The sequence below is a fragment of the Epinephelus lanceolatus genome, chromosome 5 (genome assembly GCF_041903045.1).
Source record: "Epinephelus lanceolatus isolate andai-2023 chromosome 5, ASM4190304v1, whole genome shotgun sequence".
NCBI lineage: Eukaryota > Metazoa > Chordata > Actinopteri > Perciformes > Serranidae > Epinephelus > Epinephelus lanceolatus.
In genome coordinates this window covers 17,910,828-17,924,311 of record NC_135738.1, presented here as the reverse complement: position 1 = coordinate 17,924,311, position 13,484 = coordinate 17,910,828, and the positions used below count along the sequence as shown (strand labels likewise).

Here is a 13,484-nt window from a genome sequence, read left to right as displayed (position 1 = left end):
TCAGTGCGCACACACAGCCGAGTTTGGTGGGATAAAGAAGCAGAAAGCAGCAGGTGTACTGAATCACTGAATCACACATATGCTGCTACATTTCACCGCCCTGGCTCCAAATCTGTTAGTACTCTATGGGGTTCTTTATGCAGATGAGCAGCAATATGCTAAAAGTAGGAAAAAAAGCAATACTATGGTCTGGATTTGGAAGCGGCTCTATGGTAAGCCACACGACAGGAAGTCACCCTGTCAGCCTCACTGTATGTACAGGAAAAATATGCAAAATAATTACAGATCTGCCAACATTAACAAGCTGTAAGAGTCCATATAGTATGAAAATGACATGCTTCAGAGCTTCCTTTAGCGCTGCACTCTTTCATTTCTCATCGATGGTGCACAAAATGACACAGTCTGCAGAGCATGAACAGAGGCTTTGCTTATGTTGGTGTAATTAAGGATTTCATTTTGCCCATGTTTATGGTAAAAATAGAATAAAGTAGAGTAATAACTGATTTAAAGGAACAGTGTTTAAGATTTAGTGGCTTCTAGTGGTGACGACTGCAGATTGCGACCAGCTGAACACAAGTGTAAACTCCCAGTTAGGTTTCCTGTAGTGTTCATTGTTCAGGAGGTTTATACCAGGAGCCAAATTAGCCGTTTAGCTTGTTGCAGACGGGTGGCTAGCCCAGCACCTGCTAATGTGTGCTCACCTTTTCTCTGGTCTAGACATTCAGGAGGTTTCAAGGGGAGCCTCCTCTCCAAAACAAATGGACCCGGTGTTTTAAAGCAGTAAAAAACAAACAAATAATGCAGTTTAAAGCTAGAAATGAAGAGAGCCTGTTTATACCTGGTATCAACGTGCATTTTGGTGGTCTGAATACAAGTGGACAGCAGAGACACATTGCTGTTCACACCTGCGCCTATCATGTGTCTTGAGCTGTCCACTTGCGTTCAGATTTCATTACAGTCCTGCGCACAGTTATTACATCCATACTTTTGCTAGCTGCTCTGTAGCATGCTTGCACATTCCGTTAGCAATTGCGTCGGTACAGCTGGAGATATCACTGTCCTCAGAATCCAACGTGTCTCCTTCCATACGGTAAAACGAAGGCTGGTCACGCAACACTTCGTCCAACTTGACATGAAATGGGTAAGTTATGGAGCTTTAAGTACACTGTCCCCATAACAACCACCACATCCTGCACTGATGAAGTAGTCCTTGCATCAGGATACATTAGTGTTTACACAAATGTGTCCCAGACCACCACAGCTCAGGTTTTAGTGACTGGATCACATTGCGTCTTGGTAGCTGTTTAGACTTGTATTTAGCGCTGTCCACTTGTGATCGGATGGGATCACCAACAAAGCATGCTAATACCAGGTCGAAATAGTCTCAACATGTCTGCAATGCTGCTTGTTGCGGAGGGGCTGCTAACATAGACTGTTTAAGAAAATATATGTAACTTTCGTGATGTCACCCACTGGTTTCTTGAGTGTCTTTTTGAGGCCCTGAGTTTGGACTTTGGTCTGTCACCATCTTAGTTTTATGGAGAAATGACCATACTTAGACGAGAGGTTGTAGCTGTGGAGAAGCGAGGGGTGAATCTTACTGTAGTGACACGTCGCACACAGCCTTGCTCAGTCACTCAAACAGCGCCGCCCTTAATAACATGTAAACTGGTGAGTTATAAAAGAACTCAGCCCCTGTGCAGTTGTAACGAATTAGCTGTGGAGATCAAAAGTGTCTTTGGTAACAGGCTGTAAACATGTTTATTTCTGCTGTAACGTTGGGCATTTTAACATGGAGGTCTATGGGGCTGACTCTAGCCCTTTTTAAAAAGGAGTTGTGCAAATTTGCAGGAAAGCCCAATCAGTCTTCTTTCAGCATTGGCAGTATAAAAACAAAATCAGGGAGTGCAGCGAAATGCCGCCTGCCTACTTTTGTTTATACAGAATGTGCCTTTTTCTGGGCAATGGGGCCATGAGCAAGTAACAAAACGTGTAGCTCAGCGTCTGACGTAAACAGTGATGTGGGAGGGAAGCTGCGGCTAGTCGGTCCTTCGGCGATTCTCTCGTAAGTCGGCCCGTTCTTCACCGTTCCCCTTCATCTGACGGTTAGCCTCTCTTCACTTGCGAGGACAAGGAGGGCGAGCAATTCCTTGTCTCCTCAGTTGCTCATCTTTACTGTGGTATCTGTCAGGTTTGCGTTTCCCTCTTGCTACTAGCTGCTCGCTAATTCCTGCTATCAGCTGTTTCCTGTTTATCCACCGCCAGCGGCTTGCACATGCGGCGTCATCAACAGCCCGTCCCGTGGCGGAAGGCCACCTCGGTCTGTTTAAACTAAAAGGGTTCCACCAATATGACTACCCTAGGAGGCAAAAAATTGGGCACCTCAGATCAACTTGCCAATCCGGCTCTGTGTGTCTAAATGCTCGCAGCTCGCTGGCAAAACAGCCCAACATTCAAGGAAAATCTATCACTGTAAAAGGGGCTTCTGTTTTGGAGCCAGCTACAAGTGGCCATTTGGTGAACTTCAGTTTTTGGAACTTAGCATTGGCTTTATTTTTCAGCCTTGGGGTTTTGTGGCTGACATGAAAATGTGAATAGCCCAATCTAGAGCCAGTGTTGGTTTGTCCATTCTGTAAACACTACTGTAGAAAAATGGCCGCTACCTATGTAGACATAAAAGTCTCATTCTAAGGTAACAAAAACACAATGATTCTTATTTTCAGGTGATTATACACCAAAGAAAACATACTTATTACATTTTATTCCATGCCTGCCTTTATATATCCCCCTAAATCCTCCACACTGGACCTTTAAAACCTTTGATGTTGGCAGTCAGAGTGGAGTGTAAGGTAATGAACACTTCTGAGAATCTCATACTGGCTACACTTTCATAACTGGATGGTAACTTGGGTGTGAAGCTGCATGAATGTGGCACATGAACACTGTCAGTGTTGAAGTTGCTGGGGGGTTAATAGACAAGATGAAACCATTAGTGCTGAGGCTCCTATCTGATCCCCCGCTTCATGAGTCATAAAGATAAAGAACGATATAGGGGGAAGAAATCTTATATGCACACTCAGGATAAAGCATAACTCGTTTCTTGCTGTAAATTCCAAAGCAGTAGAAGTCCGGAGAGACGGTGCACATTCATCCACTCTCAGAGAGGAAAAAAACCCTTCATCCTCCTTGTCATATTCAATAGACTGGAGTGACTGTGTCGGCATCTTTCAGGCCAGTCGCTCAGTTGTGGGTTTAGGCAGATGCTTTCACTGGAAAAGTCAGAACTCAAACAGGGTAATCTGACTGAGCAATCAGCTCGAGTGTCTCAGCATGCTCGAGATGGACACTTCTCAGGATCAACCACATCACTTTCGATTTTGTGAATCTCTGGGAGATTAAAGAGGCTTGCAAATGCAGACGTCCATTTACCCCCGCGTCCCAGCGGAGGAGAGAGGCACAGGGAAGCCTCAGAAAGAGACTAATGAGGCCCTCCGTGACGACCAAAAGGTCTCAGTTTCTCCTTGTTTTGCCTTTCTGTGACAGGCAATGAGGATTTATACATACATACAAACACCACCATGCCTCTGCCTGCTCCAGCAACAGTAAACACAGATTCTGCTTCTGCTTTCAGATAGTCTCTTTTTTCTGAGTCTTACATTAGGGCTTGGGAGGTCTCCAGTGGTTGGGTTATCCAAGGGAGTTCTCAGCAGCTTGTCACCCAGGATGGAGATGAGGTACTGGGCCATGACCTTCTGCTGCTCCTTGGAGCAATGATTTTCCAATGACAGAATCACCGGGTAAGCAGACACCTGTCAAGACATAATCACGCTTTAGAAAAACACGACTCAAACCCTATTTCCAACAATTAGCATCAACCTGGATGCACTGCTCTCTCTGCAGGCTCTAAATTCTCCCGACACATCACAGAGAATGGCCCGAATCAAAGACAACTTGCAAGCAAAGCATTACGATCAGAGATGCTATTAATTAGAGCAAATGCAGCTAAGTAGGCACTCCTGGAGGCTACAGAGGCGGGAGCGTACACGGAGTTAGATGCCTGGGGTACCACTCCGGGAAATATGTTACGCAACATACTATACGCTGTTACCTCGAAGGCGTGTTGCTCCACAGTGGTGATGACGTCCTTAAAGAATATCTTGGTGGTCAGGGTGTAGCCATGGTAGACTACAGGCTCCATATCTGGCCCATCCCAGCAGTCAATCTCCAGACAGCGACAGCCTTTCCTCAGAGCGCTGAGCCGCATAAACACACATAAGTGCATACATAAAGTACAGAGACACACACACACACACACTATGAGCTGTGGTAAGGCTATGATAAGCACTTATAATATGCTGCCTGAGAAATTAGGGGTGAAGCGTAGAGGCACAAGCTGAGCTATTTTCTTTCCACACACAAGTTCAAGCCATCATACCCGCTCACATACCTCTGATAAATTACTGCATATCATGTATAATGTATATAATACATGTGAATAATGTATGTATGTATGTACATTCTGATAATGTATTCCAACTGCTCCTTTACCCGAGTGGATCTGATCTGATCCTCAGGGGGTTACACTTCTGTTTCTGCACTTTCTTTATATATAAAAATATGTGGTCAGGTTTATTTATTTAACAGAATGTGTCTCTGTGGTGTAGGATATTGTGTTCTGTTGGTAGATTACGAAAATGATATCACCCTCACAGCAGGAGCAGGGCAATGATTCATTATCTTGCAATCCTGATGCAAAGTTATATCACCCTTTTACTCCACACATTTTAACACTGCAGTGGTTCTCTCCAAGTTGGTTTTCTCCATGCTTATCACATATATACTGTACCTGTGTCCGCTGTAGCTGGAGTCCACGCAGCTTCTGTTTTTCTCTTTGGTTACAGAAATGTCATAATGATTGCTCCGAGTTGTGCATTGCATAATAGCTTTGTGAAAACACTGCTATTGTGGGCAAAGTGGCATCATTTTGTAAGTCAAATTGTGATTGCCTCCCACATTTCAGAGAAAAGACCACTGGAAAATCTACAATGTCCTCTGGTAGGTTCATTTTTATCGAATTCATTTTTTTGTCATTCTGTTTTGACAGTTTTTCTGTCTTTTTTCATTTGTTTTATTCTTATTTATTTGATAATATTGACACATATTTGTTTGTACAGCTGACTGGAGAGCAACATCATGGAGAGAAAGAGATGGAATATCATGTAACAACAACATGTGGTTACTGTTTTCTTTTTGACGGAATAGATAAGAATAATTAGAGCTGGGAAGCAATTAGCTTATTTTAGAATGAATTTTGTTTGTGAACAGTTTAAACACACAAGATACTATGGGGTGCCGTTTGTAAAGTGGCTCACGCTGAAAATAACATCAACATTTTGCCACATTTAGCTTCAAACAATGTTTAAAAAAGTGTTGTGAATTTTTTAACGTCACCTTTTACCACATTTACAGCAATATTTGTTAACTTAGAAATATATTAAATAGTTAAATCTAAATATTAAATGTGGCGCCTAAATGTTAAATGTTAAATCTAAATATTAAATCTAAATCTAAATCTAAATGTTAAATCTAAATGCTAAATATAAATATAAATATAAATATAAATATAAATGTTAATTATAAATGCTAAATATAAATATAAATATAAATGTTAAATCTAAATATTAAATATAAATCTAAATCTAAATGTTGAATCTAAATGCTAAATATAAATCTAAATGTTAAATGTTAAATCTAAATGTTCTGGGTGAAATTAAATATTTAGCTAATATGCAAATTCACACTGCCGGTCACCGGAAGTACCAAAATAAAAGCTCAAGATGGTCAGACTGTGTTTATAGAATCAAATAACGAATTAAAAACAACTTATCGGGGGAAATGAACACTTGAACATACATTAGCATGATAATAACTACCTAAAATAACAAGAAACATGTTTGGAGAAATTTTATTTGACGTGTACTTTGAGTTGTTAGTGTCCCTTCGGAGGGACTAACAACCTAAGCTAACAACCGTTAGCTTTTAGCACCCTTAGCAGTGTCTGTAATGAGTCATTAACTCTTAAACGGTCCGTGAAAAAAATATTTTTTTCCAGCGGATGTCTTAGTTGTGCTGCTGCCGTGGTCCTGCCAGATGCCTCCTGCTGCTGCTGCCATCATTAGTCATACTTCTACTGTTATTATACACATATGACTATTGTCACACATGTATACTGCCAGATATTAATACATACTTTCAACATATTGTACCACAGTAGCCAGAACTATAACTATAATATTATTACTTTCAATAATGTTGTTGTAAGCTACTGTCATTACCTGCATCTCTCTCTCTCTCTCTCTCTCTGTCTCATTGTGTCATGCGGATTACTGTTAATTTATTATGCTGATCTGTTCTGTACGACATCTATTGCACGTCTGTCCGTCCTGGAAGAGGGATCCCTCCTCAGTTGCTCTTCCTGAGGTTTCTACCGTTTTTTTTCCCCTGTTAAAGGGTTTTTTTGGGGAGTTTTACCTTATCCGCTGTGAGGGTCCAAAGGACAGAGGGATGTCGTATGCTGTAAAGCCCTGTGAGGCAAATTGTGATTTGTGATATTGGGCTTTATAAATAAAATTGATTGATTGATTGATTAGTTACAACATGATTGAGCTAGCAAAGCAGTTTTGTGTTGCAATGTGTGGTATTTATTCAGTTTTGGGAAATCACGATGTCTAGAAAGCATCAGTGGCTGCAGCTGACAGGGACAGCTAACAGCAGCAGCAAAGCTAACATCAGGACGTCATCTGTTAAAAGCCTCCCGTTGTCCGATACGACATGAAACTACTCCAGTTAGCTCAATCATGTTGTAACTAAGACATCCGCTGGAAAAAAATATTTTTTTTTCACGGACCGTTTAGAGTTAATGAGTCATTACAGACACCGCTAACGGGGCTAACAGCGAACGGTTAGCCCCGCTAATCTACGATAACCATGGTATTAATTTCAGAACGTGATAGTAATGTTTGTTCAATCATTGTGTTTATAGACTTTACAAACACCAGATTAGTCTAAACGGTGATATAGTGACGTGAAAAATGTGAGATATGCATATATATATGTAGCTAAACTAGGTAGTTAGGTAGTTATTATCATGCTAATGTATGTTCAAGTGTCCATTTCCCCCGATAAGTTGGTTTTAATTCGTTATTTGATTCTAAAAACACAGTCTGACCATCTCAAGCTTTTATTTTGGTACTTGCGGTGACCGGCAGTGTGAATTTGCATATTAGCTAAATATTTAGTTTCACCCAGAACATTTATATTTAACATTTATATTTATATTTATATTTAGCATTTATATTTAGATTTATATTTAGCATTTAGATTTAACATTTATATTTAGATTTAATATTTAGATTTAACATTTATATTTAGATTTAACATTTAACATTTAGGTGCCACATTTAATATTTAGATTTAACTATTTAATATATTTCTAAGTTAACAAATATTGCTGTAAATGTGGTAAAAGGTGACGTTAAAAAATTCACAATACTTTTTTAAACATTGTTTGAAGCTAAATGTGGCAAAATGTTGATGTTATTTTCAGCGTGAGCCACTTTACAAAGTGACATAAGTACATAAGATACAGTGTTTTCTTTTTTGACTTTTAAGGCTCTGATTAGATAAAGCGTGTTTTAGCAGCCTGAGGTGGCTTTTTATAATTGTTTTAAATGACTGTGAAGTGTTTTGCTCACTGCTTTTGCATTGCCCTGCGTTTTTCAGCTCTATGCACCTTGTGTTTTTGCAAGAGCACCCAGACTCAGACTCACAGAGGAAAAAAGCGCCTGACGTTATTGGCATTTTTTTTCCCCATTTTCCGATCAGATGGGTTAAAAGGAGGGCCTGCTAAAATGATGGTGTCAACAAGTGGTAGCAAACATGGTTGGTGTTAAACTAATGTTAGCTCATTTTAAATCCCTCATAGGCAAGCTGCAAGACATATCTGAACAAATTGTAGCCTCAACTACTTTTAGGCTGGACGACTCACAGCAGATTGTCAAACTGTCCCTGACTCATCCTAAAATAAGCTTTAAACCGACCATCATCCAGGCGAAACTCCTGGACCAGCTGGTGATACTTATGATTTCTGCACTTTCTGAGGGTCTCATGTACCCAAATAGATCTCCATTTCCCTATGACCATTCCCCAGGTACCCTCCACCTGTCCTTTTTTAATGCAGACTTTAAAGGTCCAGTGTGTAGGATTTAGGAGGATTTATTGGCAGAAAGGGAACTTGATATAATAAGTTTGTTTTCTTTAGTTTATAATCACCTGAAAATAATAATCATTGTGATTTTATTACCTTAGAATGAGCTGTTTATATCTACATAGGGAGTGGGTCCTTGTCTACAGAGTGTGGCATCATATTTCTTTTTTTGTTTTTTGGGGGGCATTTTCCCTTTATTGATTGTACAGCTTAAGATGGACAGGAAGGGTGGGAGAGAGAGGGTGATGACATGCAGCAAAAGGCAGCAGGTCGCAATCAAACCAAGGCTGCTGCAAAGGCCTCAGCCAACATGGGGTGTCCGCTCTACCAGGTGAGCCAGAGGTCACCCCCACCGCCATGTTTCTACAGTCGCCCAGAACGGACAAACCAAACACTGGCTCTAGATAGGGCTATTTGTGTTTTCGCATTTGCCACTGTAGTTAGTAGCCCCTCTGTGATGAGAGCATTGGGAAAAAAACGCTGATTTGTTTTTAAAGGTCAGACTGCTTTATTCATGTTTTTACCAATTTAAATCACCATGTCAGTTTGTTTTAGAGACGAGGGCACGTCTGCAGATAATTTAGCTCCAAGTAAAAACCTCCTTGAACAATGAACACTGAAGTAATTCTAACCAGGAGAAGTTGCAGCTGGTTGCAGTCTGCTATCCTCACTGCTAGATTTAACTAAATCCCCCTAAATCTAAAACACTGGACCTTTAAGATACAGATCTATGAGTTTATCTCACAGGAAATAGCAGTTAAGCTAAGGACTGGCGATTCAAGGATTGCTTGGCAACATTAATCCGCCTGATCAGGGCCTAAATGTTCTAATGGGTGTATCCCTTGTGTCCTATAGTCTTTATGCTAAGCTAGGCTAACTCTCTCTCTCACTGTAGCTCCTTCCTTCATGCACAAACATGATAGTCATACCTTATCACCTAACATTTTGAAAAATTACTCAACCACTATGCTTTCAGGACACAACCAGACAATAATGTCACCAATGTTTTCCTCCAGTGCAAACTTTGAATGTGTTATGCTGTTACTGTTCATTATATCTACAAATACACAATTAAGTTCCCATGTACGTGTTTTAAAAGCTAAAACATTTCATCTACAACAAGGTCTCAGTGATGAATTATAATCAGTTAATTGCATCTTAAAATGTCACCATCATTTGTCACTTCCTTGTTTCACAACATATAGGCCCTAGAGAATATTTTATTTCTTCCTCTAACAAACTACATTTGGTCATTTTCTCCTTTTCTCCCTCGACCTGTGATGTAGTGGGATTTCTAAAAGCCCACCTTCTCCTCCTGTTACTTTGTTCTCCTCTCTATATGATTCCCTCATTATTACGGTAAACCAGAGCTTCCAGGCTGCTGGTTCGGAGGGTTCCACTCTACCAGCTGGCCAGGGCACTCAGCACTTTCACAGAGACCATAAATACAGCACTTCTGCTGCCATCAGCCCCTTTTGTAATCGCCTCCATTGTCCTATAAAGGGAACACAGCAATTTCAGTGTGCCTCAGCAGCACGAGTGGGTCAATGAAATGAGAAAATCCTGATAACACACATGTAAGTCTGGAGGAGAGACTTTAGAGAGAAGGTAATAGAGTACTGAGAGGCACTTTAGATCTATATCAGAGCCAAATGGTGTTTAAATTGGTCTTATCAGTTGTTTTGTCCTGCGTTAAACAGCAGATTAGAAGTGAAATGTAACCTATGTCTGTACAATTTTATATATACATATATATATATATATATACCAGAGGTTACAGATGGAAAAACACAATTGTGACGAGTCATGTGGGGAATTTTTCTCTGACAGTGGAGGTGGTTTTCTGTAGTGCTGCGTCATGAAGAAGAACACAGGCTGTACTGTAGTCACTGTACTTTCATACCATAAATAGGCATCCAGGTGGCTCTTTCCCACCAGCTGATCTCCAGTCAGGTAGGTGTTGTGTGATGAGGAGATGAAGTAATTAGTGAGAGGCTGGTCCATGTGTTGGTACACAGACGTGTGGGCCTGGTCGAACACGCAGCAGTCTTTGGACTCCATGTACCTGAGGAATCCTTCAAATGTCATGGATCTGTTTTCTCTGGCTGGAGGAGGAGGAACAAGCAGAGTAACACTGTCAGTGACAGTCAAATCCAGCATCAGCTCCTCTGCTAAGCTCAAAAAAACTTTTAAGATTATAAAAGACAGCTACACTAGTGACCTCAAGCAAAACTTCTGTTCTCGTCCACTAATTGAAAGATCAGAGGTTTGAGCTCCGGCTGCTCCAGTCCACATGTGGAAGTATCCTTGGGCGAGATACTGAACCCAAATTGCTCCCAATGGCTGTCCTATCAGTGTGTGTGTGTGTGTGTGTGTGTGTGTGTGTGTGTGTGAATGCTTACTGAGTAGCAGGTGGCACATGTGTGGTCGCCTCAGCCACCAGTGTGCGACTGTGTGTGGTAATGGGTGAATATGCCGTATTGTAAAAACGCTTTGAGTGGTTGGAAGACTAGAGAAGCGCTATACAAGTGCAGTCCATCGACCATTTACCGCTGAAACAAATCTGGTTCTTTGATTAGAAACTCAAAGTAAACTACAACTTTGAAACTACTATACTACTGTAAGAAACATCCTATCACTGATCTGCATTCATGTGATGTTGGAATAATCGGAAAAGTAAGTTCCCAATGGAAAGATTCACATGAACACCCCCTCAAGTGGACATCATATTACGCAGAAACATGCTGAACAAAGTAAATGTTTGGTTAGTGTTAAGTTTTTATTACTCACCCATTGCATATTAATTTTTGCTCACATGTACTTTGTTAGATGATATTAGATTGTAACTGTTAGCTGCTGTCCACGTAGAGTGACCTAGATTAGTTAGAAAAGTAATTTATTAGCATTCATCTTGATAATAAAGTTAAAGGAATATTTTGGTTGTTTTGGGGAATGTACTTGGGACAAAATCCTATTAAAGCTTCAAACTGGTTCTGCATACTTGGATAGGAACATGAATCTTTTTTTGGGGGGGCTTTTTGGCCTTTAATTGATAGGACAGACTAGTGTGAAAGGGGGAGAGAGAGAGGGAATGACATGCAGCAAAGGGCCACAGGCTGGAGATGAACCCCTGCTGCGGTAACAGCCTTGTACATGGGGCGCCTGCTCTACCACTAAGCCACCAACGCCCCAGGAACATGAATCTTAACCGGGATGTTAAGCGCTCTAAAACAATAAAATACAATGCATCGTCCTTGTAGTGTCCTGTGTTTCAACATTATGACTTAAAGCTCAAGAACAAACCTTAATCGGGAGAACAACTTTACAACTTGGGAAATAGGAGCATCCGAGGAGCAAGTAAATACAGCATTAAAATAGACCTTTTCATGGCAGACATTTTAGCTCGTCATAGCTGGAAAAGAACAGGTGTAATTGACAATGTTTAAACAACTGCATTGCTGGTGTTGTGCATGCTGGGTCCATATACATAAAAATAATCGACATAGTTACGGTAACTTCACCCATTTGTTCGTGGACTCTGGTTTTAAGCCTCGAGTTTGGCATTCTGGCCATTGCCATCTTGTTTTTTGAAGACAAAACTAGGCTTTTCTCACGCAAAAGTTGTAATATATAAAAACAGACTTGATGGGAGAAACTTTGACCCATGCGTATGAACATTTTGGAGACAGGAAATTGGCCTGATTGTAGAAACTGTCAAATATTTTTTGGCACACACCATTTTTGGCTTTTGTTTGTACGTAGCTACGTTTTTAGTATGGATCGCAGAGTGAGGGGTGGATCTGACTGGGAAGCTGAGGACACTATCTGCAGACAGCCTGTCACTCAAAGCAGCCACAGCCTTAATTATGCATAACTTCAAGCCTGAATAAAATGTAAATGGCTGAGTTATAAAACAATTCACCAGGTGTACACTTGTCATGAAGGGAGAGATTAGCTACAGAGACTAAACTGTTTTTTTTGTACCAAGCTGTGCACATGTTTATTTCTGCTGTAAAGTTGGACATTTTAGTATTCAGGTCAAAATGGATTCAAATACAGTTTTTGGCACCTCCATGATGGCTTCATTTTTCAGCCCTGGAGGTCACTGCTTGGCCGGCTCACTGGAACTCTTGATGTAACTGAGCCATCGTTAACAAAATTTGTTTCACCTGTGTCTTCTCTGCTATGACAAGTCAAAGTGTCTGGTGTGAACAAGATGCGCTTTGCTGCCTGTGCTGCTAACGATAGGCTAAACCTGGAGGTTACACCATGTGTGCATTCAGCAATTTAGATCAGTTCGCTTTGAGATTCTTGTTAAATTTTGGATGAATTCAGCAAGTACGGTGCGGTTTAAAAAGCCCTCCTTTGCATTCATGTAATTTATTTGAGGTGCTAGAAAAGCTAAAAGCTGCTCCTCGAGACACTTTGTTGCCCAAAGACTATACCATAAAGTGAAAAAGTGAGGTCTTTGGCTCAGCACAGACTAGTTGTTGTTTTTTGCCATTTTGCTGTTTGTAATGCTGTGAATTAGCCGGCAGTACACTGAGCCCTAGACAACATCTGGTCCACTAGTCCACTGACGTGCCTGACTCTTTCATTTTCCGTCTGTCATTTCACCCCTATGCCTCTGGGCTTACAGCAAATCACTTTGTCAGCCTGGCACCACTGGAGCTTAAGCCTTGACTTCTGTTTTAACTAAATTAGCATCATTACGTGACAAACCCCTTAGTCCTTAAAGAGTCTAGTTTTTTTTTTACCCACAGTAATGAGCAGCAAGCAGCCTGACATGGCACTGGCTCTGCTTTCACTTACCTGTCTCCTCAATCTCATATCTATCAATCAAGCTCTCTGCTGTCTCCTCATTTGCTGCGAGTTCCATCTGCTCCTTGTGGAGGAACCTGAGGAGGGCGCAGGCAGGCAGAGTCGTCTGGCCCGAGGCGTAGCATTGGTACAGATGCTGGATTTCAGCTCTCCTGGAGGAGGGGGGCTTTCCTTTCTTCATCTTGCCCTGCACACAATCATTACAGCCTCCTGATGCCTTGTTGTCGATCCTGGGAAGTTGCTCTTAAGTTTGTTTGTGAAACTTCCAACTTTTATAAAATCAACATGCAATTCTGAGAAGATATGTAGCCACTAATAATTTATTTAAGGCATGTGTTTGTCTGTGAGGCTCAATATCTGTGGTGATATAGTAAGAAGGAAGAAAGCGTTGAAGTTA

General features: G+C 41.0%; 1 protein-coding gene across 1 annotated transcript in view; it reads right to left on the bottom strand.

Moving 5' to 3' along the window:
- The window catches only part of LOC117262420 (1-phosphatidylinositol 4,5-bisphosphate phosphodiesterase zeta-1-like), a 30,336-nt gene extending 17,068 nt beyond the window's left edge, over positions 1-13,268 (bottom strand). Inside the window, exons 1-4 of the mRNA XM_078167800.1 lie at positions 13,079-13,268; positions 10,170-10,371; positions 4,109-4,253; positions 3,657-3,809 (exon numbers count right to left, since the gene is read on the bottom strand). Coding sequence (XP_078023926.1) covers positions 3,657-3,809; positions 4,109-4,253; positions 10,170-10,371; positions 13,079-13,268 — 690 coding nt within the window. The remainder of the gene's footprint in view (positions 1-3,656; positions 3,810-4,108; positions 4,254-10,169; positions 10,372-13,078) is intronic.
- Between the last annotated feature and the right edge of the window lie 216 nt (positions 13,269-13,484).